Source organism: Coturnix japonica, chromosome 1 (genome assembly GCF_054131305.1).
Source record: "Coturnix japonica strain WE chromosome 1, WE-NBRP24, whole genome shotgun sequence".
Classification (NCBI taxonomy): domain Eukaryota; kingdom Metazoa; phylum Chordata; class Aves; order Galliformes; family Phasianidae; genus Coturnix; species Coturnix japonica.
Window position 1 is genome coordinate 43661774 of NC_140663.1, and position 25387 is coordinate 43687160.

General features: G+C 47.4%; 2 protein-coding genes across 5 annotated transcripts; one reads left to right on the plus strand and one right to left on the minus strand.

Moving 5' to 3' along the window:
- Window positions 1-540: 540 nt before the first annotated feature.
- LOC107312508 (retinoic acid-induced protein 3-like) lies at window positions 541-6837 on the plus strand. Of its 3 annotated transcripts, none has more exons than XM_015860015.3 (4): window positions 541-678; window positions 3076-4046; window positions 5063-5115; window positions 5463-6837. In XM_015860015.3, exons 2-4 carry the CDS (start codon window positions 3122-3124, stop codon window positions 5472-5474), a joined length of 990 nt encoding a protein of 329 aa, XP_015715501.2. In that variant the 5' UTR covers window positions 541-678; window positions 3076-3121; the 3' UTR covers window positions 5475-6837. The 3 variants fall into 3 exon arrangements, with proteins under 3 accessions (XP_015715501.2, XP_015715492.2, XP_085395184.1); XM_015860006.3 differs by having other exon boundaries at window positions 5790-6837; XM_085539058.1 differs by having other exon boundaries at window positions 552-678; window positions 3339-4046; window positions 5790-6837.
- Window positions 6838-18439: 11602 nt separating this feature from the next.
- Window positions 18440-24883, minus strand: HEBP1 (heme binding protein 1). Of its 2 annotated transcripts, none has more exons than XM_015859982.3 (4): window positions 24791-24883; window positions 24064-24202; window positions 22024-22204; window positions 18440-20749 (listed from the first exon to the last, which is right to left on the minus strand). In XM_015859982.3, the coding sequence occupies exons 1-4, from the start codon at window positions 24866-24868 to the stop codon at window positions 20578-20580; spliced, it is 570 nt and encodes a 189-aa protein (XP_015715468.2). In that variant the 5' UTR covers window positions 24869-24883; the 3' UTR covers window positions 18440-20577. The 2 variants fall into 2 exon arrangements, with proteins under 2 accessions (XP_015715468.2, XP_085372163.1); XM_085516037.1 differs by having other exon boundaries at window positions 24064-24269.
- Window positions 24884-25387: the final 504 nt, after the last annotated feature.

A 25387-nucleotide genomic window follows, 5' to 3' on the forward strand; every position in this document is an offset into this window, starting at 1 on the left:
AAGAGCTGTGCTGCCAGGAAAGGCAAGCTGCCCTGGGACAGCGTGTGGATCTTTCTGCCTGTGGAAAGAGTGAGATGATAGGATGTGCACAGACTGCTGCAGCAGGATCCTGGAGGAAGCTGTCTCTGGTCTCTGGAGCTGGGCTTGCAGCTGCCCTCGGTCCAGGTGCTGTGGGGCTGTCTTCATCCTAAGACCTCAATTTCCACCTTACAAGCAGTTATTTGGCCAGAAAGCACACTTGTAGGTACAGGGCTTGAAGTTTGTAGGGAGCACGCTGTTTTTCCCAGCCATGGTCCAAAGGCACCAGCAGCCAAAGGAGCCTTATCAGACGCTCGGCTGAACAGCATTCAGCCAGACCTGGGCTGGGACAGACAGAGGCTCCATGCCCACCCTGTCACAGGGGTGACTGCCCTGCTGACGTCAGGAACCCTGACTTCATTTCCTGGCACCGGGACCATATTTTCATAGCAGTACTGGAGAGGTAGTGCAACTGGAATAGGCGTGTTCGGCCACACCTCTGCAACCCTCTAGCCTTTAAAGCTCCTAAGGAACGTGAGTGAAGGGCTGCTGCTCCGCTGGGTTCACAGGAGTGGAGGTGGCTGTGTTACTGGTGAGCTAAGAGGTAGCTTCTTCCAGCTGGAGTCTCCCTGCTGCCTTCTCAGGGCAGGATCCACCAAGGTAATTCCAGACAATGTCATGCAGGATCCAGGGCAGAGTCATGCTCTGGAGCTGGGGTGGGATGGCAGCAGGACCTCATCTCTGAGGGTGGGAAAGGAGGGGGCACGGGGTGTCACAGTGAACAGAGCCAGCCCTGGCTTGATACAGGCAACTGGAGCTGGAGCAGACATTCCTGGGATGTGATTTGAAATTTGCAGTTGGATGGGCATGTTTTATGCAGAAGTATGAATGAGAGAGGAGGCACAGCCTGGAGGGAGAAGAGTCAGCACTACAGTGAGGACCAGAGTTTGGGGTGAGCTGTGATGTAGATGCAGCAGTGTGAAGTTACCACAGCACGTGCTTTCTGGCACAGACAGCAGAAACCTGAGGAAATCCCGGGTGCTCCTGTAGATGCTGGATGGGCAAGCTCTGCTTCTGGGAAAAGCAGGATGGGCCAGAGCCTCTTCATGCCCTGGAGGACATCCATGCTGGAAAAAAAAGAAAAGGGAGTAGAGATCAGTGCATGTGGCCCAATAGTTCAAGACAGTGAGGTTCACTCCCTCTTATCTGCAACAGTTCTAATGGCCTCAGTCTGGACCTGTGTCTGGGCTGTGCTCTGTGCTGCCCCGGGGTCCCTCCAGCTTCCACTGTACGTGTCTGAGCAGTGAAGTGATAAGCTAATCTGATCAACAGTAACTTTTTATGGGTAAAATATAAAGTTTTTATTTTCTAGCTTTTCTGAAATGTTCATTTTTGATCTTTTGCAATTGTCCAGCTAGCTCTCGCCTATCTGTGCCAGTGTTCAAAAATCAATTGTGAACAATGATCTTCAAAAGCTCCCACATGCATTGTTCACCAGCACTCTTCTCTCCACAAGATTCCAGCGTGCCTGCATATTTTGCATTTCATTGCAGGCAGCTTTTGGAAGAGCTGCACATCTCCTTTAACATGGTGATGTTAAAAGCTGGAAATATATTGCACTGTTTCTAATTGGGTAATGTTAAGGCTTATGTGAGGCTAGGAGTGATTCAGTGGTGTTTTCCCCCTTTGTTTACCCCTTGGTTGGGTCAGGTGCCATTTACTGAAGACTCAACCTCCCCTCCCTGGAATCTGTCTTTTGAACTAGCCTGGTAATTGCAGTATGTTGTTCTGGATGGGAGAAAATCAAAGCGAATGGTACAGTGAGAACAAAATACTACATTTCGCAAGATCAACTCTTTTTTCTTCATGTGTCAGAAAATAAAGCCCTTAGCTTTCTAGTGCAGGTCACCATCAAGGAGATATTCCCTCCTGTTTTAATGCTGACCTTGTTCCTAAACCTCCATTCTGAAAGATTTTAGAGTCTAAGTCTGACTGCATAATTTGGTGCCTCAAAAGCACTACCTGCTCTGAGATCCAAATTTATTCAGTGCCTGTGTAATGGGTTGTGCAGTGTCCAGCATCCTCATGCAATGCTGTTTGGATGTGCTTTAGGTTTAGAAAGCATTCAGCAACTTAATTCCCTGCGGAGATGAGCAGGGCTCACCCAAACAGCCCTATGATCCCCAGTCGAGACGGGCTTACCTCAGGCTTACTCAGCCAGCACTTAAGTCTTTATGATGAGACAGCAGGAGCGTGCTAGGTGTGTTGGAAGACCTTGTGCATCCTTGGCTCATGTGCTCTTCAAGCTGTAACTTGTTGGATACTCCTCATACAGTGCCAGCATTGGCTCTGACATGTTGATTCTCCAACCACACAAGGCACTAGTCAGGGGACAGAGATGTCTGGGATAGTTGTTATTGCTGTGCTACCCTGAAGAAGGACTGTGAGTTTGTGGTTAATGGTTGTTTTCCTGTATTTGCTGCTTAATTTGGAGTGAAAGGAACTGTGCTGGAGGTATCCAGGTGAGCTATCTGCAGGTCCTTTCACTCGTACCGTAAACCAAAGCCACGGGTGTTTCAGAGAAAGTAACAGAAGGAAAACAAAATGAGTGAAGAGTTTCCTGTTCTGTAGTGCTCATCTCTGGAGCTCACTGGTACCAGGTACTGACATTGTTTAAACCTGGTAAAAGGGTGTAAAGGTGATTATGACTAACTTGCTCTTGTACTGCCTGGGACAAAAGTGACAAGGCAGTTCAGCCTCTGTGCTCCATGAAAGGGCCTCACTTTCCCCTGCTTCCCATGCTGCAGTGACATTGCACAACCCCAGGCATGGTGCAGGGGACTTCCGAGTTGAATCACCACTCTCTGAAGGGTTTGGCTTGCTCCTTACAGAGTGCCAGTGCCAAACAAGGAGATGGCTAAGCTGCCACAGCTGCGTGTCTTTAGCACTGTGGCGTCCTTGCTCAGTGAGGTGGGATGTCCAGCCTGCCTCTCTTTCTGCACTGCTGCAGCACCCAGGTGGTTGATCCAACAGCCTATGACTTTTATTTTTCCACAGCTTTGAGGAAACATTTCTTTGTGAAGTTATTCAAGAAGACATCAAGATGACAACTCAGCCTCCTCGAGGCTGTGGCAGCATCCATGCTGACTATTTCCTCCTTTGTGACATGGATCAGGCCTGGGGGATTGTCCTGGAGTCACTGGCTGCAGCTGGAGTCCTTGTCACTGTTTTCCTCATCTGCTCCCTCTTCTTTCTCATCTGTAAAGTCCAAGACAACAGCAAGAGACACATGATCTCCATCTACTTCTTCTTCCTCTTAGGCACACTTGGCATTTTTGGTATCACTTTTGCCTTCATCATTAGGAGCAATGAAAGGATTCGCCCCACTCGCTTCTTCCTGTTTGGAGTCCTCTTTGCACTCTGCTTCTCCTGCCTCCTCATCCATGCCTCCAATCTCATCAGACTGGTGAGAGGAAAAAAGTCCTTCTCCTGGCCAGTGTTGCTGCTACTAATTGTTTCCTTTGCTCTGGTGCAAGTTGTGATCAACATTGAATACCTAGTCACCATGGTGGTAAAAGACAGAGACGCATTTTTGAATATGCTTCCAGAGGAGGCCAACAAGGACTTTGTCATGCTTTTGATCTATGTGCTCTTCTTGATGGCTTTGACCTTCCTGGTTTCCATGTTCACATTCTGCGGTCCGTATAAGAGCTGGAAGAGACACGGAGCACACATCTTTGTCACTGTCCTGTTCTCCATTGCCATTTGGGTTGTGTGGATCACTATGCTCACAAGAGGCAATCGGTCTTTAGAGAAAACTACTTGGGATGATCCTGTTGTGGCCATTGCTCTGGTGTCCAATGGATGGATCTTCTTGATAATGTATATCATCCCAGAAATTTGTTTCCTCACCGCCCCTATCAAACTGGGGGACTATCCTCCAGAAAACGACTTCTGCCAGCCCACATTCATAAAGCAGGCAATTGGAGTGGACAACCACGCCTATACCCAAGATGAAATTGCACAAGGTATGATGAATTGATCGACTGCACTGCCACCAGCCCTAAGCACAGACGCACCACTCACGAGTTAAAAGAGACAGAAGAGCTAAAAAGAAAAGAGCTTGAAGTTGATGTATAATTTAGAAGTGAGAAAGACAAAGTTTCAGTCTGATAAAGAAATGCAAGTGAAAATGAATTGCCAGACAGACAAAGGAATAGAGCACAGATCAGAGCAGAAGCCACAGATGTGTAGGAGGAGTGATTGAATAAGGGACTTCCTGGGTGTCAGGGCTGAGATGTAATTCCCTATGACCCTGTTAGGTCTGGTAAGCTCAGATAAAAATTCAGGAGAGTTTTTTTTTGTCATCTTTTAGCAATGCTTCAGCACTTGAGGCCTCTCTGGGTTATACCTAGGAGATTTTTTCATTCAGTTCTGACCTCATTCCCATGATCCACTAAAATAACTAAATAAATAAATAAATAAAATCCCTCACCCAAAAAGGCAGCAGCAAGATCTTTGTTACTGTACAGATCTCATCCGTTCGTGGAAAAAGCAAAAGGTTTTGTCAGTTGAGGCGTCCCAAAGTGATGTGTAGAAGGTGTGACTGACCTTCCAGTGAATCTGCTCTCAAGATCTCATTTGCTCCCTGCAGTCAGACATCCAGGTCTGTTAGAGAGTAGGGGAGAAAAGATGTGATCTCCCAGGGAATACTGCAGAGAGGGTCTGTTGTGTGCCAATGGGAGGGATTTGGCTGGAAATGATGTTAGTAATCATGAGGCAACAGAAGGTGGTCTAAACTCCAAAGTTGCCTCTGTCCTATTATTGACAATACCAGTCAGTTCTGCGTTCTCATAGATATATTCAACAAGAAACTCACCAGTGGATTTTAATGTATTCCTGACTGTGTGTTACATAGAGCTTGGTCTGTCTAAAGGCTTCTAAGGTAGCCACAGGCTGTTTAAGTGTCCCTTAACGTGCTATTTCCAAGTGACGATGTAACACTTGCTCACCAAATTTTCCCCCATTTTGTCTTGTGACTTAGGAGACAGGGAAGGCACCAGCTACTCCCCGTACTCTGCTCACCTCCAGATGAAGGTAAGCTCACACTTCTCTGATGTAGGCTACTATTTGGGTGCTGACTAGAAGGGAAGGAGAAGAGGCAAAACCAGATGGGTGCAGAGCAGTCTCTGCAGAGGCAGGTGGATGCTTCCTGTAGGATCAGGTGATGCCATGACACTATACTCATGGAGGTGTCTGTGGCTGGGAGGAGAGAGCTGCTGCTTGTCTCTGAACATGGGAGGTGAGAAGAATCCCGAGGCAAAATCTCAGGTGGCAGTTTCCTATGCTTACTGATTTGACATTGCGTAAGAAGTTCTCTCTTTGAGCAGGGTTCCTGAAGTAGACTGTGCCCCTTTCTCAGTAGTGTGCACTTCTCTCTCCAGCCAATGGCCTGAATGTATTCCCATCAGCTGCCACACTGCAAGTTGTCATGCAGATCCAGAGCGGCACTCTGCGTCACCCTGTGTGCACTCACCAGTCCTCCTCCAGCTCACAGCCTGGCCAGATCCAGCAGCTCATGCCATGTCCTCCCATGTCCTCTGATGACACGTCTCAATAACTGGTTTGCCGTACCAGGATCCTCTCCTACAGTGTCATCAGTCACACTCTTGGGAAACCTCCTGTCCTGTTTCTCCCCTCCCTGTTTTTTAGCTCTATTCTGTGACTTTTTCCATCTTTTAAAAGTAAAAACTGCCTCGCTTCCCTTTCAGACCCTTGATGCAAAGAATGATTTCTCCATCCCTCGGGCCAAGGCCCACCCAAGCCCATACCATGACTACACTGGTGGGAAAGGCCCCATGTAGCTCTGCAGGGAGCAGAGAGACTAAGGGCCACGCAGTGACACGTGTGCTGATCCCGCAGAAGAGACAGACTCAGACCCACACTGGCAATGCTGACAACAAGAGGCCCTGTTTTCCCTCAGTTTTCCCACCAGCACCCTTCTAATTCCTGGAAGACAACTCTCAGACACTGCTCTGGCAATTCTTTCTACGTGGGATGGAGCTCATCCTGGGGAGAGCATGTCCTGGCCTATTTCCAGCAGGAATGCTGCAGGGCTAGAGCAGCAGGAAGATCACAAGCCGGGCCCATGGCCTGCTCTGCCCCACATTGACCCATGTGTCTGCCTGGGCCCCATATCTGGCAAGAGAAGAGAGCAGCAGCACCAGAGCTCATGTCCCAACTGCTGCCTACCTGCAAGTGCAGTGAGGGTATCAGCATTGAAACACCCCTGCCTGTTTGCCCTGGCACATTTTCTGATTTGCTCCTGAGTATTACCCACCTCCCCAGCTCTGACCCCTGACCACACTCTCCAACAGAGCTCCCCCAGGGGCTGCCATACCCCACAGACCCTCCCAACCACCCCAACCTGTGGGAGCCTGCAATCAAAACCCCTCCTTTGCAGCTGCCTGCAGCATCCCCATCTTGAGCTCTGCCTCTTCCCGATTGTTTCTGCAGCATTAATACCAACATTTCTCAAGCAGCCAGGTTACAGAGGATTTGCTTTGTCCCAGGGATGAGTGCACACGAGCGTATGCACGCATGTGCCCGCCCATGTGCTGCAAGGACTGCACCCTGCAGAGCTGAATCACTCTGCATCCTGCTTTGCATTCAGCAAATAGCTTTCTGTGGTATTTCGTATAGAGACACACAGAGCTCTCCAAGTGGGTGTGTGTGGTATGCTGGCGTCTGACACAGCTATGTATTTATTTAGTTCTTTGTATATGGGATATTTAATTAATAAAAACAGCCTGACTTTAAGAGACCGGTGTGGTTCCTTGAGGATACAGTTCCCCTCAATAGCTGGTAGGGAGGGAGGGTTGGCAGCATCACCTTTGGGTATTTGCACTATCGGGAGTAGGAAAGAAGCTTGTAGGGATTTCACTCAGCCCCTGAAAACACATTGGTCTGATGTGCTACACTGAAATAACACTATTTTTTGGAAGCAGAAATGCACCTTGGCCTTGAGGCAGCGTAACAAGGAGGGATGAGGGATACTACAGGCACTCAGTGCAGGGGATGATGATTGTTGTGATTGATTGTTACTGTGAATGCTGCTTTGCGGAACCGTCCTTCCCCGCTCTGTGGATTTACAGTGCATTTCAGAGTCATTCTTCAAACTGCTGTATGATGGCCCCAGGACTGACCTGCGCTTGTTCAGTACTGAGGTGGCTTTGGGTGAGGGCTGATTTAACTGCTAAAAGATCTCAGTAGAACTGGGCACGGGCTGGGAAGGGATGGTGCCGCCTCACAGAGCTCCAGGGGAGGCTTTTTGGGAAAGCAGCAGTTTCCTCTTTTCTTATTGTTGCTATTCCAACCCAGACAGCCACTTAGTCACACACAATGCCCCGTAATATGTAATATTAAACTGGTGGGGCAAGATGGGCCAGTCCTGAAAGAAACAAGTGTGTGGATGAGGCACTGTGCTGGGCTATTTTTTTTTTTAGCATCTGTAGGTCAGAGTGTCACAGGAGGAGGGTCAGGAACAGAAGAATCACCAGAACCTCTCCAGGGCTCCATCTGTCTGGGCAAATGCAGGCACAGGGGGTGCCATTAGAATTTGGAGCAGGTGACGCTGGGGAAGGCCCTCACTGGTTCACCAACCCAACACAACCTGTACCAAAAGGTTCTGTCTCCCAGCAGTGGTTGACACGGAGCCCTTCCTTGCCTCCCTCCCTCATATATTGCTTATGCTGGAGTCCGCTTCCCTCCCTGTTTTGATATTCAATACACAGCAGCGTACAGGGTGACTCAGGTTGTGCATAGAGCAGGTGTTTCTGCAGCCCCTTCATGTATCCAGCTCTTCTCTGCATTTTAGCAGAACTGCAGTTACACAAAGGTTTTGGTCAGGTGGGACCCCAGGAGCGATCCAGCCCTGAGCAGGTCTCACTTGAGAACCAGACCAGGTAGTGACGGACCTTGACCAAGTTAAGCATTGAATATCTCCAAGGGTGGAGATCTGATTGCTCTCATTTGGTCACTTTCTTTGTGCCTAATCAGAATTTTCCTTAATGCAGCTTGTGCCTATCACCCTTTGTCCTTCCAGTGTGTGCTTCTAAGAAAAGCCTGATCCCATCTTTGCTATAGACCTCATTTACTTAATAGCCAACAGCAACTGGATCCGCCTTTGCCTTTCTTCCCTGAGGCTGAGCAGCATTCTGGGTCTCTCGTCCTGCTCATGTGCTCCATCAGCCCACAGATATCTCAGGGGTCCTCCTGCCAGACTTATGCAGCTTGCTCAATCTCTGCTGCAGTGAGAAGACGAAACCGGATACAGTACTGCAGATACGGCCTCCCAGGAGCTAACTAAATGAGAACCACCACCTCCCTCACCTTACTGACATCGCCCTTACTCATGCAGCCTGGTATGTTCTTGGCCTAGATTGCCATGAGCACACATCACTGGGCAATGCCATCTTCAGGTTCATTTTCCCCAGCATCAGTTAATCCCATTGTCCTGGAGGAACTTATGTGGCTATAAATAGGAGGAGTTCTTCAGTCCTGAGGCTTCATCTCTAAGGCAGGTGAACAGGAGCCAGAAGGAGCGACTGCAAGGTGAGAGCTGCAGCTGCCTCTCCTGGTGAGGACACCAGGAAGCCCAGGGGTCCCTGCTGGCACATGACAGCTTTCTGATGGCCAACATCAGAAAAGGCATGTTGTTTGTCATCAGCAAGCCCAGCACTTTGGTACCATACATCACTCTACCCAGGCTGCGGTTGGAGGCCAGTTGTGTTTGATGGATCTATGCCCTTCCTGGGCCACCACCCATGGGAACTGCCTCTCAGAGAGAGGGGGTCCCTACCCCACTCCAGCCACCCCGATGCCCCACGTGGGCCTGGGACTGCTGCTGCTCCCTCTCTCTGCTTGCTGCACACTCACCCTTCTGCACGCAGCACAGACCTACGTGGGATCCTCTCCCTCCCCGAAAGTCAACATGCCAGGTGACCTGCTCCACCTTTCTAGGGAATCTGGTGTTTGCTTTGCCTTTCACTATGGTGACAAGTGGAGTACTGCCATACCTACAAGGAGTGCTCTTATTCTGTGAAAGGATTTCTGAAGTGCCAGGTGCCAGGCAGGAGCTGCCATCCTGACTGACCTTGTCTGGAGGGGCCAAGTACCTCTTCAGAGGAAAAAAAAAAAAAAAAAAAGGAAAGAGAAAAAAAGGAAAAGGGAGAAAGGAGAAGAGGAGCAAGGCGGGGTGTGTAAGCTGCTTTTAGGCCTCCAGCCCCGAGGGCGCGGCGGAGGCAAGTGGCGCAGTGACGACATACGACCGCACGGTGGCGCAGTTGCCCTGCTGAGCCGTCCCCGGAGCGGAGACGCTGGTTGGGGGCTGAGGCTGGGGGCGCTGCCCCGGGGGCGGGGGAGGGGGCGTCTCCGCCTCCGTTAGACGGGAGGGACGGCAACACGCTGTAGTGCGGCTTGTGATTAATTAAATAAGATAAGGGGCGGGTGAGGTCTCGTGAGATTGGCAATGCAACTCATTACGGGTTTCATACTAAACGTGTTAAAAAATAGGAAACAAAACAGGTGATGTCACGGCCTTTCTTTGAACTTGAGTCAAATTTGCATTTTTGCTTCAGAGTTATTTGATGCATTTTGACTCGGCATCTTCCAATAAATTAAAATCACTAAACAGAAGCCACGCACCAAACCTCGAACCCTCATGTGGCACTGAAGGGGTGTGGTTAGTGGGCATGGTGGTGGTGGGCTGATGGTTGGACTGGGTTATTCTTTGTGGTCTTTTCCTACCTAAATGATTCCATGGGTGCTGCAGCTGTGCTGGGTGAGGATGGAACACAGAGTATTCTGCAACCAAGGCATTAGCAGGAGTTCACACCAGGCTGGTGCTTTCAAGTCTTGTGGCCGTCAAGCTTTTAATTCAGTGGGAGTCCCAGTGCCAGATTTATCAGTGTGACTGCCCTGGTTTTGGCTCCAAATCATTTTTTCCAAACCTTGGAGGCAGGAGAGGTTGGGAAGGGGAGAAAGGCTGCTCTGCAGGCTTCATTATGCACATTGCCTCTCTTTTGAATAGCATTTGTCTTCATTGTCTGACAGTAGTTTCTAAAAGTGGAAGTTGCTTTCTCTATACTGAATGAATGTGGAAATGCTGAAAGAATCTTTATGCTCCTTTACAAGATCCCAAAGATATGCATCTCTTGATATTGTCTCTTCTGATTTCTCTTTCACGGAGCGCTCTACAAGTAATCAGCTTTTGGGGCATGCTGTACCTCCAACTGTGCGTACAATGCTCACTCTGAAATTAATAAAAGCATGATGATGTATTTGAAGTGAGAATCTGGGACGAAAAGTTAAATTCCTGCTGTTAAAATCACTGATGAAAGTTTCTTTGGCTTTAGTTCTCAGATTAGAGTTACCTGTGTGCCTAAGGCTAGACAGAACCACTTTTATGGGCATATGTGTCTTAGCAACCTCAAACAAAAAACATAAAAACCAATCATGTTTTCTACAGGGAGTTTGGAAGTGTGTTGTAGAATCATGGAATCAGTTGAGTTGAAAAGGACCTTTAAAGATTATCTGGTCCAACACTCCTGCAGTGAACAGGGACACCTACAGTTTGATCAGGCTGCTTAGAGCCCCTCCAGCTTGACCTTGAGAGGTTTGCTGCTGTTTAACCCTGTGGCTTCACCACCTGTTCTGTTCTGGGATTTGTGGAATTGGTTGTGATTGATGGGATGGTAGTCACACATATAGTCAAGGCTCTGGGATCAGGTTTGTGTTGGTGACCTCAGGTCTGACATTTATCAGTGCTCCTCTTGTGTGGTTGGCGTGTCTGTGGCTCCTACAAGGGATATTTCATGTGTTTGTCTTCCCAATCTGGTGTGACAGGGGAAGGCTGCTTGGTCCCCTCGGGGCACAAGGCCAAGGATCATCTCCATGTCTGGGTGCCTGTCACCTCAAGCCCAGTTGAGATGCTGTGTGCCACTTGCAGGCAAGATTCACACCCAGGCTGCTTCCAAGGAGGACTCATAGTATGGAGCCCTCATTCTTTTGTCCACATTGGAGGCACTAATCAGCAATTGGTCTTACTTCTGAGCCGCACGTAGCACAGATTTTCTGACTCCTTTTCTGTTTTCCTTTGGGATTAACTTCTGTTGCTGGGAGCTGACAAGGTGAAGTCAAGCAGCAAAAGGTCTCAGGCCTGAAACTGTACTGATTTCTTTGTAAGGTGGCAAAAAGAGGGACCCAGTAGGGAACTGAGCAGGGGCAGCCTGTGTCCTGCTGTAGTAGCTAGATGAAACAAGCACGAATTTCCCAGAACAAGCTGCATGCCTGACATTTCTGCTGTGTAAAACCTCCCAGCAGTAGCACGCTGCAGAGATTTCATAAGAGAGAGGAAGTCACGAGCCAGAGGCATTGGGTCGAGGGTGTCTCTGTCTGGGAGAAGCTCCTGTTCCTGTCTCATGAACCAGATCAGATCCATGAATATAAGCAGTGAGCAGAGAGTGGGAGCACCTCCAGCCATGCAGGGTGACCTCCTGTCTCTGTGAGCTCCCTGCACCCAAGCCATCCATTCCCCATTGCTTCTTACTTGTGGCTTCCTACTTTGCCTCCACCAAGGTGGGGGAAAGGCAAGGCTGGGAGGTACTCCTGTCACTTGGGCTGACAGAGAGCATTCATCATCTCCAGTTTCCTTTGAGCAACCGCAGCACCACTTTTCCTATCTCAGCCCTTTCCAGCTCCACAGGTGAATTCACAAAAGCACTGTGAACCAACTGCACTTCCTAAAGGTCTGAAGAATGAGGACATTATTTACTTTTAGCTGGCGACGGGCATCAAATGGTGTGAAAGAAACACGCTTCTCAGCTCCATCACTATCCAAGACCAAAATAACAGATAAAAGAAGAAAATCAGTGGGAGTCATCATTATATGGAGTTGCCATGGAAATAGCATGAGAGAACTTGGAGGAGAGCGAGCACACCGTGTCTCCAGGAGGGTATCAATCCCCTGCCAGCCTCACGCCTTTTTATCACATTAGCAGGCAGTATTTCTTGATTTAGCAAGAGGTGGGAAAACATCAGAGCGCTGTTCTGACATTCGTGTCTAACTCATGGTTTCTATGACCAAGACCCTTTGTGACCCTTCCAGAAGCAGAAATACAAACTCCTGTGCTGTCAGAAAGTTGTCCTGGAAACCATTTGATCATTTCAGTAAGGCGGTGAGAGGGATGCCGTTTTGCCCAGAAAATATGTATTGGATTTTATGGACTCATGTGGGGGAAAAAAACAACAAAAAAAATCCCCAAGCCCCACCCCCAAAACCCAATAATTTTTAATGTACCATTCTAAGATTTATTTTTCAAAGAAAAACATCCCATTTCATTAGAACTGCTTCTTAGTGCTGATTTTAAAGAAAAGCATTGATTGCAATTTAAATGATCTCCGAATTCACTAAAGCTGCCGCCTTGTGCTGTTGCGCCATTCTGGGAAACTCATTTAACTCTCTTCTCCATCACCAAACATTGCTGTTAAAATTCCCCCCATCAGCTCCCAGCACCTGCACCCCATTCCCCACCCCACTGTTACACAATGGGCTCTCCTCTGGAGGGCACATAGACAGAGAAGGGAGACCACGTGCATCGTGCAGATATGTGTCCCCAACTTCTTTCAGACTGGGAAAAGCTTTGCCTCCTCCCCAGCAAAGCTGAATCCACCCCCACGGCAGAGTTTCTCCCATTGGTGACAGCTGTGGCCATCTGGACCATAATAATCTGCCACGTGGATACTGGCATCCTACTGCTTTTGCATGCAGATATGAGAGTGTGAATAAGTGAAGTCAGTTTTCAAATAAAACGATGGCTGTGTCCTATATGGTGTTGCATTGATATCTGCTGTACTATGGCCCCAGTGTTGCAATAGTTTTTTCACAGAATGCCTCCTCCTCCACCTGCAACTCCTACCTTTCCCCTGCACTTTGCTATGTAATGTGACCAGGTACCTTTAGAGACAAAAAAGGGTACTAGGGCAGCAGGAAACCCTTTCCACTTGTATCTTCTTCCTTTCAGCTAAGCCAGCATATGCAAGGGAAAGAAGAGATGCCCAGGAGCTTCCAAGCACACAGGCTTGCTCCTCTCCTCACCTTTTTACCCACTGGTACGAAGGCTTTGTCTCCACATCATTGCTACACGCGTAAATGTGATGGATGACCGGGGTCAGAAAGCAGTCACAAGAGGGAAAGCCAAAGATCACCATCCCCACTTGCTCCAGCGAGCTCCAGTTCAAGTTCTGACCAACCACTGCCCCTAAGTCTGGCCCAGAACTACATTTCAGCCTCTAGATTTTCACCACATCCATGTCTCCACTTGCAAACTCTTTTCATTTTTCCCCTAAAGCCATCTTAACCAAAAGAAAGGAGGAACAGGGAGAAGAAATGTCTGCTCTGACATCTGCATTTCTCAGACAAAGGTGTTATCTAAGTCATCTAAGATGCGGTTATCTAAGTTGCTACAAGCAACCGAGATTTCTCCTTAGAACAAAACTTGTGGGCTAAGTTCTTGTTGATTGTTTTGTCTGTTTGCTCAGCACCAATTTAAGATAAAATTATGCATGTAATTTTATAAATGCTATTTATAAGACTGGATACATATTATGCATATTTTGTGACAAAATGGATCCATTTTTACCCTTATGAAATGACAACTCCCAAACACTGAATAATCCCAGATAGGCTATTTTTATGGCACTCAGTGTTACATTTGTTGCTGAGTAGCAGTTCTCTGTCTATAGCCATGGGAATAGACATCATTTTTAGCATGTCATAATTCTGTGGCTGGATTTGTTCCAGAAGAACTTGTCATAACAGCAGGCTGAGCAATGGCTATTTATGATAAATCAGCTTGTTGACTGTGGGATTTTGGAAAACAATTGTGTTTACCTCCGCATCAGAACTGTCTGTAGAGCTCCAGTCCCTCCCAATTGCTGCACCTCCCAAGTTGAGGGGTTGAAGCCCCAAGGAAACCCTCTGGTGGTAACACTTGGAGTGGGCATCTGAGAAGTCAGGGGAGGACAAGGCGCCTCTTACCCTGAATGTGAGGCTTGAAGGTAGAGGAGCACACACCATCAGACCATCAGATACATCTGAAAGGAACAAAACTGCCCCTGGGGCACTCCATGAGCCTGACACCATAACTGCTTTTTCCAGTCTTATGGGCTCCAAGCCCTGTTTCCCCATTCACAGAATCACAGAATCACAGAATTCATGTCAAACACTAAATCCGCAGGAAGGCCTTCATCATTTTGAAAGGAGAGGGGCAGGTTCCCTATTGGAGGGTGTTTCAGGCAGGATTTCCAAGACACAGTATCTGATAAAACCAGATATTTTCCCCTCCCCATGGCAAGGAGCAGTGCTTGGAGCAATCTTGGACCTCAGAATCAGCCCTCCTGGGAAGCAGCACTGAGGGTATCCTCAGAAGAAAAGCACTGCTCTCAACAAAGGTGTACACCAAAGTCTTGTGCAATGCAAATGGAAACACAGCAGGAGCAAGGCCATTCTGGTGTTGTCCCATGTAGCACCCCATTTCATTAACTAGTCCCAGCTCCCATCCCCTCCTGAGCACCTGGCTAAATAATACTACAGTTCATGGGAGACATTTCAATGAAACAGCACATGATGATTTGGAAAGACATTCCCTTACAGAGTGACTCATAAAGAACAGTGAGAAACTCAGTGATTAAACAGCTAGAAAGATCTTCCAGCAGAAAAAAAGGTGTCCAAAATTGTCAAGCTGTACGTTGTTTTTTATTTCTGTACTTTGCTTTGGGTAAGAGCTGCATTTGTCTCATTTGTCTGAATATGATGCACGTCAGATTTCAAACCCTCTCCTCCCTCACTAGCAGCAATGTTTAATTCTGTTACACTTGTTCTTCATCAGCTGCGTGGGAAGATGGCTGAACTCTTTGTCTCACAGAAGAAGATGCTTCAATTGCATCTTCAAACTCCAGTTAGGAAAGACCTTAAATTAAACATTAGGAATACTGAAAAAATATAAAAGAAAGAAAAGCCTGGTCTGGCTTGGAAAGCTCTGGAAAAAATACTCGAAGGAGAGCAGTTGCCATGGCAATGCTTCTCTGTTTTCCCTTGGGATGACAGAAATACATGTTGCAGGCAGCTCTCCACCCACCGTACACCTCTCACAGACCACAGTGCTCAGGCACAGACCAGGTGCGAACCCACTGAGTTCCCAGGTCTAGGCACATGCAGGGTGGAACATCTGCCCACCAAGGGCATCTCCCTTGGTTCTTGGCCTGCAGAGCAACAGGGGGCTGGGGGGGGGCATACAGCCTGAGGTATCCAGCTGTACTGGTTCATAGGGTACTGGAGAGGTAGAATGGCCACAGCATGGAATATAAAACACTGACCTGAATCCCATGCTTAGTCCGTGGCTCCGAGTCAATCCATACACTGGAGGATCTAAGTGCCCAAAGATCCTGAAGCACCTAAATCCCAGCTGTGTCTTTCGTGATGTTTCGCTTCCATTTTTACCCTTCGCAGAATCACAAAGTTGGAAAGGACTTACAAGATAATGTAGTCCAACCATCCTCCCATTATTGTAGCTACAACAAGCACTAAACCAGATCTCACAGCTTTTCACCCAGACACCTCTTGAACAGGGACAGTTCTGTTCAAAGCTCTTTCTTACGTCTAGTCTAAACCTCTTCTGGTACAACTTGTAGCCATTTTCTCGGGTCCTGTTTGTTGCCTGGGAGAAGAGACCAAACCCCTCCCTATCACAACCTCCCTTCAGGAATTTGTAGAGTGTAATGAGTTCTCCCCTGAGCCTCTTCTTCCTGAGGCTAATCTTTGAGAAATCTCCATCTAAAATTCAGGCTCTTGAACCCAATCTTCTTATCTGGATTGCATAGAAGATATGACTGAGGCTGCCCCAGGATCTAGAGCCACCAATCAGCCAGACCCAGAGCTGTATTCATAAAGAAGACTGCAGCTCCTTCCACCTCATCCACTCCTGTTTCTCCCCATGGAAACTGGGATGTGGGCAGGAACAAGTGCCAGGAGAGCTACACGCACCCAACTCTCACCTGGGCATGGACTCAGGACGTAGAATTAGACAACATTTCAGAAACTAAGTGGCATTTGCACTGACCCATCTTCTGCAGCAGCTCCCATAGAAGACTAGGAAAAAGACAGCTGCCATGCTCAAAATCCGTCCTGTGCTACAGACTGAGCTGAGAGCAGAGCAGAAAGATTATGAATGAGATGACAAAACCAGCCTGCTGCTGGCATCAGCACTGAGCAGAGATGGAGCAGCTAGACTGGAAGTGTTTCATCCATTACTGTCAGAGAAGTCACTTTTGTCACTGATCCTGTTCCAATAAATCAAGTTGGCAAGCAGTTTTATGGAGGCGTTATACATCCAAAGCCACTTAAGGTTTCGTTAAAAGAGATGCATTTCTCTTTTAGCTGAAGTGCTGTCACAGAAGAGAGTCACTGTTCAGAGAGCTACTGTAAAAAAAGGTATCATTGTAATTACAGCAAAGAGGGACGATGCAAGCTAGGAGCCAGCCTTCCCCTTGTCCCATCGCCTTTGGGCAGCCTTGCAAAGCCGAAAACTTGCTACCAGAAGCACAATAGCTGCTCATGCACCATTTGCCACGGTGATTGATGAAAATGGTGAAATAATGATGTTACTTCTTCGTTCATCATAAATCAACCATCCCTTTGAAGTGACTAGAGCACTGTAAACCGGCCCAGATTTATAGGGACAAACTTAACCAATTAGCTCTTTTATCAGGGCTGTCATCTTCTTAATGCAGTGTCAGATATATCTAGGCATGTATCTGCAGAAGTATTTATTTCCAAAGCTAACAAAGCTATGATCGTAGCAGACTTAAAATCTCTGTCTGCAAATGTTTGCCCTGTGGCTGAATTTATATTAACAGGTTCTTCTGTAATAGCAGAAGCTGACTAATAGATCAAAGCATTGGGTCTAGATACATGATCTAGATACATAAACACACACATGTAAACACACATGCACATACATACATATGTATATATGTGTGATTTGGAGGTTCAGGACAGATGGAGACTGCTCTGTCTTAGAGCTCTCCTGCCCCAAGTGCATGAAACTGATGCTTTAAAACTTGGTTCTGTTGAAACATGACTGTCCCCATGGCTGTCCCCACTGCTGTCACAGCACTGCTGCACAGTGCACAGGGCTCACCACATTGCTAGACCCCATTCATCACCATTTGAGAACAGGCACCAAATGAAGATGAAAACCATTGCAACTATCAGCTCATTAGCAGCACAGCCACTCCTTACCTGGCAGGTGGAGATAACCCCCAGTCTAACTTCAGCTGCCCAAGAGGCAGTGCCAGCTGCTGCAGAGAGCCAAGAGTTGCAAGAGAGGGGCACAGGCAGATGTATGACCCTCACAGTGCTCACCTCCTGCACTCAGATACCACCAGGCAGCTCCCCAAGGCACAGAAGCATCAGTGCTGCCTTTTAATTTCTCCCACTCTGCCTTTTTGCATCCCTGCTGGTCTTGGGTCAAAAATCCAGAGAGCACCTCTGACTTGGTTATGCTGCTGGCCCCAGCAAAATGAGTTTATCAGGGTGTCTCTGATGGCAATACAGCATCTGGCTGTCCAAACAAACACTCACCCAGTGAGAGAGCCATATGCAAGAGCTGGTGACCCTGCTGCCCACCAAGCAGAGTGTCAGCCTGCTGGAAACCCTTGGCCAAAGAGCATTTCTGCCCTTCCACACACAAGGAACTCTCTGCCAAAGGATGAAAGAATCCCATATATAGTAAGCTTACATAAAATCAAATGGACACATACATGGAATAAAGTTTATCTAGGTCTAAAACACACAAAGTAACAAAAATCACTGAGCCACACTGTACTAGAGACTGAGGGAGTATTTAGAAGAAGCATCAGCACAGAGTTGCATTGATCCTGTATTCTGTCTCAGGTTTCCTCTACTGCCCGTCACTGGAAGATGCATGGACCTTCATATGACAGCATGTGCAATGATTCTAAATGTGGCTGGATGTGGCTCTGGGCAGCCTGTTCTGGTGATTGGCAACCCTGTCCATGGCAGGGGGGTTGAAACTAGATGATCTTTGAGGCCCTTTTCAACCCAGGCCATTCTATGATTTTAAGATTCTGGACAGAAGGGCGCGTTGAAAATCATAGTTATGAATATCTGCGTGAATCGCAGCCCTGGGAACACATAAGTGAATGCAGAGCGTTCCTCACGTGAGCCCACCAGGTTTCCAAATTAGCATTAAAAAAATCAGTAAAAGTTTTCCAGTGTCTGAAAGCCACAAAAAATCAGCTCCCATCCCACACAGTCAGATAATGCAAAGCCACACCAGGATACCAAAAATAGCAATTTATTGGAGAAAGCATTATGACTTCTTATAGATGTGAGGTGATTAACACCCCAAACTGGCAATTTAAAGTCTCCCAAATCAACAGCTCCCACTAAGCTCACAAAGTCAACTATCAGCAAAAGCTGTAACTCACATTACTGTATTTCTTTCTTTAAAATTCTAGAGAATGCACATAGAACACAGGCATCTTAGCTTGTATAGAAAAGGCAGTTTAGTTTGCATAAGCTTTTGATACCAGTAAAACTGTTTATGAAACTTTACCCTGTATGCTCAATGCAAAAGGTCAGCAGCAGGGCTGCAGAGGCAGAGCTTCCAGAACTGGTTGCTATTGGGTCGGATGTCCTTGCTTTTTGCTCAGAAAGTGTTTGCATGTTATGAAAACTAAACAAAACAAAACAGCGTCCTCTGTACCACACTGATGAGACGTGCAGCTCTGCGCATATCAGGCTTATTACTGATCTTTCAAACATCTGAGACTTCACGAATTTTGAGGAATTTCAGGATTACGATCATTGCAATATATTGGTATTGTCAGTAGCCAGAAATGACTATATGCATAGATAGTCTATACGCGATTTCCAAAATCAATTCAGGAATGCATAAACAGGGCAGAACTGCATCCTGCCATTCCACACCCATGCAGATAAAAAAGAGTTTGTGGTAAGAACAAGTCCCTCTGGCTTTGGGGATGGCCTAAGAAACGCCTTTACTTCTTACAAAGTCCTTCACAGCCTACCATGCTTCCTGAACTCCATTTGTTTCCCTTGATTTCCTTTTGATTTCTTTTCCCCTGTGCTGTAATCATTAACCACAGCAAACAGCTTTTCCCTTGCTTTTATTTTTTGAAATCTAAGTACTCATCTACTTTTGCAAGTCTTGACCAGCTGCTGTTGCATACAGGGAACTGAAACTCTCTTGTGAGGTTCACACTGAAGTTCTTACATGGCTCAGCAATAGAGAAAAGAAAAAACATCAGGACTTCATGTTTTCTCCTATTACTGATTTGTTCTCAAAAAGGAGGCACAGGTCACACAGCTCAACTGGCCAGAACCCAGGGCACCATATGAATAATTTTGTTCAGCTCCAGTGGGAACTTGTCTTTTGGAGAGCACCTGAACCCTGAGGCATTTTAGCATCAGAGGGGTGTGTCAGACAGCTGCTCAGAGTAGCCCTTTTGAAAGTCACTTCATTTAAAAAGAGAGATCTGCACTTACAGACATCCCACTAGATGCTCATCATTCATCAAATGCACCCTCAGATGACAAGTAACAGGTACCTGCTTTTTCACAGTCTATATTTTTCTAATTCAATCAGAATACCACATGCATTTCAACTTTAGTCCTCGTGTAGGCTAGTTTTAGAGCAGTATTACACACCAATAACAGGAAGGTGATGAAATGATCTTGGGGTCTTACTTGTCACACCTTTCAGCTGCTAGCTGAGATCAGTACACAATACAATCTACAATGTCCTACTTCAAACAGAAGGGACAGCGGCAAACAGAAATCTTCCTACAAATAACTTTTTCCAGTTAGATGACACAAATGTTGCTTTCCTGCACACTATAAGAAAATGTAAAGGATGCTTATTCTCACTGCATTGTTTTTGGTAGCAATGTTCATGTCCCTCATGTCCCTTCACATTGCTTCTCCAATGGCACAGATGCTTGCAGCATCTTACTGCTGCAGCAAGCTCAAGATGATAAAAAAAAAAACCAAAACACCTGTATGCACTTTCATCATATTCCCCTGCCTGCCTCAGGCAAGACTAATAGCCTGCCAGCACTTGGACATGACTCCTGTCAGGAACCAGTCCTGGTAATTGATTACTTCAGCTGTCTCGGCACTGAACTTTGGGAGCATGAGGAAGATAAAAGCAAGCCACTGTGAGATCACGAGAGTCTGTGATTGAGAACTTGGTCTGCAATGAAGGAGGATCATCAGGAGAGTGTGCAGTGTTCTTTCTTCTAAAATGGTTAGTCCATAAAAGACCAAGGCATGGATGTGAAGGGAGAGGATAATGGCTTTCTGCCTCCGCCAAATTGTTAGTTTATTTTGAAGAGAATAGAGACAGAGTATGGGGAGACCGTCAGCATAATGCAGCATCACAGGGATCCAGATGCTCACTCTTTTACAAACCAGACCTCATTGCGTCTCCCGAAAGGCTTCATAGGGGGGTCATAACCATTGCAGAAGTAGAAATCCTTGCGGTATGCAGCTTCACTTCCCAGAGCAGTCTTCAGTTTGGCAGCATAGTTCACATAGTCCACCTCTTTGGCGTAGCCACCAAACTGCCTGCAAATAAAACAAAGGTGGAGAAGTGCTGGAAGAGCATAGGAAGGAAGAGAATAATGTACAGATACAATACAGATACAGGAACTCATTTTGATCCAGCTCCTGCCAGGATGCACTGATGCAGGCACAGATCTTTGAGAACCAGCACACTTGGTCTGCCATAGATCAATAGCCTCAAAGGTTACATAGCCAGGGTAGAAGATGACAGATCCAAAACAGACCCATGTGTATCAGCCACTAGAACTGGTGTGCCCTTTGAATGAGTGCCATATCAGAGGAACCGTTTCTTAGAGCACAAAGTTATCTCCAAGTCTGCTCAGTGCATGATCTTTCACCAGTGCTGTCAACAACCACATTCATTGGGGTGTGAATAGACCCTCTGGAAGCAAGACTGAGAAGGGAAGCCAAACTGTAGTTAGATGAAGGAAAAAGGGAGGCAGGGCACAGAGATATTAGCATGTTATTTAAAAGGGATGGACTGGAACCCAACTGTTTTACGCTTATCTCCCACCAACAGAAACTCCTTCCACACCAGTCTACACCTCATGGCCCTCCCTTAGGGCCAAGGTTTGAGACAAAATAGCCTGTTACTGCAGTAGCAGCTCACACCTGTAGCAAAGGCCAGCTGCAGTCACAAGCATGGGAGAAGCCAGCAGTCTGGGACAGTTCAGTCAGCCAAAATAGTTGAAGAAAAGAGTCAGGGATACATCCCATTGTAAAGAGCTTCTTGCTACTGTGATGCTAACTCAAGTTCAGCTTAAGCTGGCCAACAGCCAAAGACATTCTAAAGTGATCTAAAGCAATGCAATGGCTGCTTGTACCCATGATGGACTCTGGCATTTAGGTCTCAGCTGACTTCTGCAATCTGATGGGAATCACACTAAGGGACATACTTGATGACTAAGAATCATCGTGATCCCAGAAAACGGGGAAAACAATGGTTTTCAGAGATTATAAATGACTCAGTCCCTTCATACTCACCCTCCCCAGCTTTTGACCTCCTGTACTGAAACAAAAAAGCCTTTCAGGACCAACTCCTGCACTCGTTTTCTCAATGATAAAAAAATAAATAAATTCATATTCCAAATCTGTACTGTATTAATGATGACAAGTAATGACATAAACCGTGTGCCTTCACAGTCTACAATGATCCCTCTACCTCCTACCACACGCACCCCTTATCCAGAAAGTCACCAGTAAAATCCACACTGCTTCTCACAGCACCCTAAAGACCTCAGCACTTCAGACTGGAAATCTCATGATGCGTTCCTTACGTGGAATAAATGGTCATCCCTTGTCTCTCTTCAATCTTAATGCTTTCATCGCTAGGATGGGGAGGAGTGGCTTGAAACTGGTTTGGGATTCGCAGATAGACCTTCACTTTCTGCTGTAAGGAGCCATCTTCAGCAGGAAAAGCAGTGATGGAGACAGGAGCAGTCATGCCCATTGCAGCGCCTGAAAGAGAGGCAGAGAAATTACTCCAGAAGCCTGGGTTCTTGGGAACTCAAAGCATTAACAGGGCTCAGAAAAGCTAATTTTGGTTTAGAAGGCTCCTCATCATGATTGCTTTGCACAATCTAGCCAAGAGCGGGGTCTGTTGAGGCAGGCAGAAGAGCTTTTAGGCTTTTCCTTGCACCAAATCTCTCTCTCTCTTTGCTTTCTGTACAGAGATCCTGGATGCTAAGAGTCCCCAGTGACCTCTGGATGGCTCTTTATTAATGGTCCTGGTTTTGTGGCTGTCACTATATAGCTCATGTTACCAAGATGCTCTTTTCTGACAAATCACCTCTAACACAACAAGGCCTACAGTTCTGGTGCAGTGGCATATTTGTAACTGAAGTATTTAAATATATGAGTATTTCCAACATTATCATCTATACTTAGTGATTAGGCTACAGTCAATACTGGGCGACAGAAACTTTCTCCTAAACCCTTCCAAATGCTTCCAGAGACCCAGCAAATTCCAGTGCCCCACAACTCAGAGCCAGTCTGGCTTTCAGGAACACTGCCCATGCTCTCCTCTAGTCTGTACTGTAGCAACAGCACACCTCTTGTCTGCTTATTACTTCTAAGATGTACATGACACTCAAGAATGTTTTTCTTCTCTCTTTTTCTTTCAGCAGTAGTGAACTTAAAACGTTCAGGATCAGGCACGGAAATGTCAAGGTCAAGACATCCTCCTCATTTATTTGTACACTCTGATAACAGACTGTTCCCCAGACCATATAATGGAAGGTACCTTTTCCTATACTGCACCAGTGATCATCACCTTTCTGAAGCTGTAAAGCTGTAAACGCTCGTTTCTTTTCCATTCAGCTCCTGTTCCCATGCAGACTATGTAACTCCTTCTATCACGTGCTTGAGAAAGGTATGAAAGTCAGTGTGTATGCTTCAGATCATCTCTGTGGTCTTAACATCCTGTTACGGATGATTACCAATGTACATACTTTAGTAAGCTGAGAATTAGAGGCAATCACCTGGAAGTGCCATTATAAAACACTGTAAAGCACTATTAAAAAGCAAGCTCACTGTTCATTACCCTTCCATGAATAAAAATCATCAGAGTATACAATAAAAACTCAAGGTCATAAAAGTTATCTAGTTTCCTACAAGGGCAGGCTTTCTAGGTGTGATCACAGAACCAAAGTGCTCCAGCTACCCTGGATTTCATTAGCTGCCATACAGCCAGCAGGCTGTGACAAGCACAGGAGTGACTGTCCTTGCAGACCTCACTGCACTCCACAACTTCTTGAAGGGAGGCTGTGATGAGGTGGGTTTGGTCTCTTCTTGCAGGCAACAAACAGGACCTGAGGAAATGGTTGCAAGTTGTACCAGAGGAGGCTTAGATTAGACATAAGAAGGAACTTTTTCTCTCAGAGAGCGGTCAGGCACTGGAATGGCTGCCCAGGGAGGTGGTGGAGTTGCCATCCCTGGCAGAGTTCAAGAGGTGTCTGGATGAGGGGCTACGAGATATGGTTTAGTGCTTGTGGTAGCAATGTTAATGGGAGGACAGTTGGGACTAGATGAACTTTCCAACCGTGTGATTCTATGATTTTTTTATTAACCCAGTGGCAAAGTAATGCAGACCTACTTAAAAAAGCAATCTTTGTGATGTTATCCTAAGAGACGAAAGATAAAGGAGTGGACTCACAGCATGACCTGGCTAGGCAACTTAGCCTGTAGCTGACTGCTCTCAAGGGCTGACCGTGCTCACCCCAGACCTCTAGTGATGGAGCCATGGGCTGCAGTGACACCTGCTCTATCAATGGAGCTCCCATTGAGCAGCCACCACAGCTGCCCAGACAGCATCTCACCTTTGTCATTGCTTCCTCCAACATACTTGAGAAGCTTCAGCGCTGCTTCCTTCGAGGCTTCATCAAAGGGCTTCCCCGTCACCTCCACCACAGCAAACTGCCCGCCTTCACACTCCCTCTCCTCGTAGCTGAGCTGCTCCTGAGGGAATTGGGATTGTTTAGTCTGGAGGAGGTGCACGGGAGACCTTATAGCTCTCTACAACGATCTGGAAGGAAGATGTGGTGAGATGGGGGTCAGCCTCTTCTCCCAGGCAACAGTGACAGGATGACAGGTGATGGCCTCAGGTTGGGCCAGGTGAGGTTCAGGTATTATTAGGAAAAAGTTTATATATTAGGAAAAAGTTTGGAAAGAGCGGTGCTGTGGTGGCACAGGCTGCCCATGGAGGTGGTGCAGTCACCGTCCCTGGAAGTGCTCCAGAACCGCGTGGATGTGGCACTGAGGACATGGTTAGTGGGCATGGTGGGGGTGGGCTGATGGTTGGACTCAGTGATCCTAGCGGTCTTTTCCAACCTTAATGATTCTGTGATTCAGTGACGGCGAAGGACGAGAAGGGGAAAAAGAAGAAGCTGTTCCCACCCTTCCGAGCCCGCAAGCCGGGCACTGCCCCACACCCCGTCCCGGGCCGCTCAGCCTCCACCGAATACCACCCAGCTGCACAACGGGCGGCCCCGGCAGGACCCAGCAGCCCCGAGACGGGCCCCAGCGCCTGCCCTCCCCACCGCCTACCTTCTCCCCCTTGCTCAGCACCCGGTAGGGCCATGTCTCCACCGTGCTCAGCAGGGAGTTCTTAATCATGCCCAGCATGTTGCCGTCTCGTCTGTCCCGGCCCGGCCCGGCCCGTCACACCCCGGGCGAAGTGGGAGGGCCCGCGGGCGTTCCGCCGCCCGCATCGCGCAGCACGACCGCCAGGGCGCGCCCGCGGGCCACGGCGGCGGCCCCGAGGGTGGGGAGGTGGGGGTGGCCGGACGGAGCTTATCGCCGTGAGTGCACTGATGTTCGTCTCGGGGACGGGAGGAAGCTGAGGAGAGGAAATGTAATGGAAGGGACGCACTGACAGAAGTGTGTAATGCTGAGCGTGTATCCTTAAAGAGCGGAAAATAAGACAGTAATGTGACAGTAAGGCATTTCCCTCTAGAGAGAGACTTGTGAGCAGACAAAGCATTTAGAAGCAGCTGGACGTGACCATCTGATCCAGCCTGACGTGGGCTGTCACACACTGAGTGACAGGAGCTGCTATCCGTGGCGACAAGGCCACAGATCTGGTCATTTATGTACCATTTGTATAATTTGGTTCATTCACCGTTATGCAATCTATGCAATCTA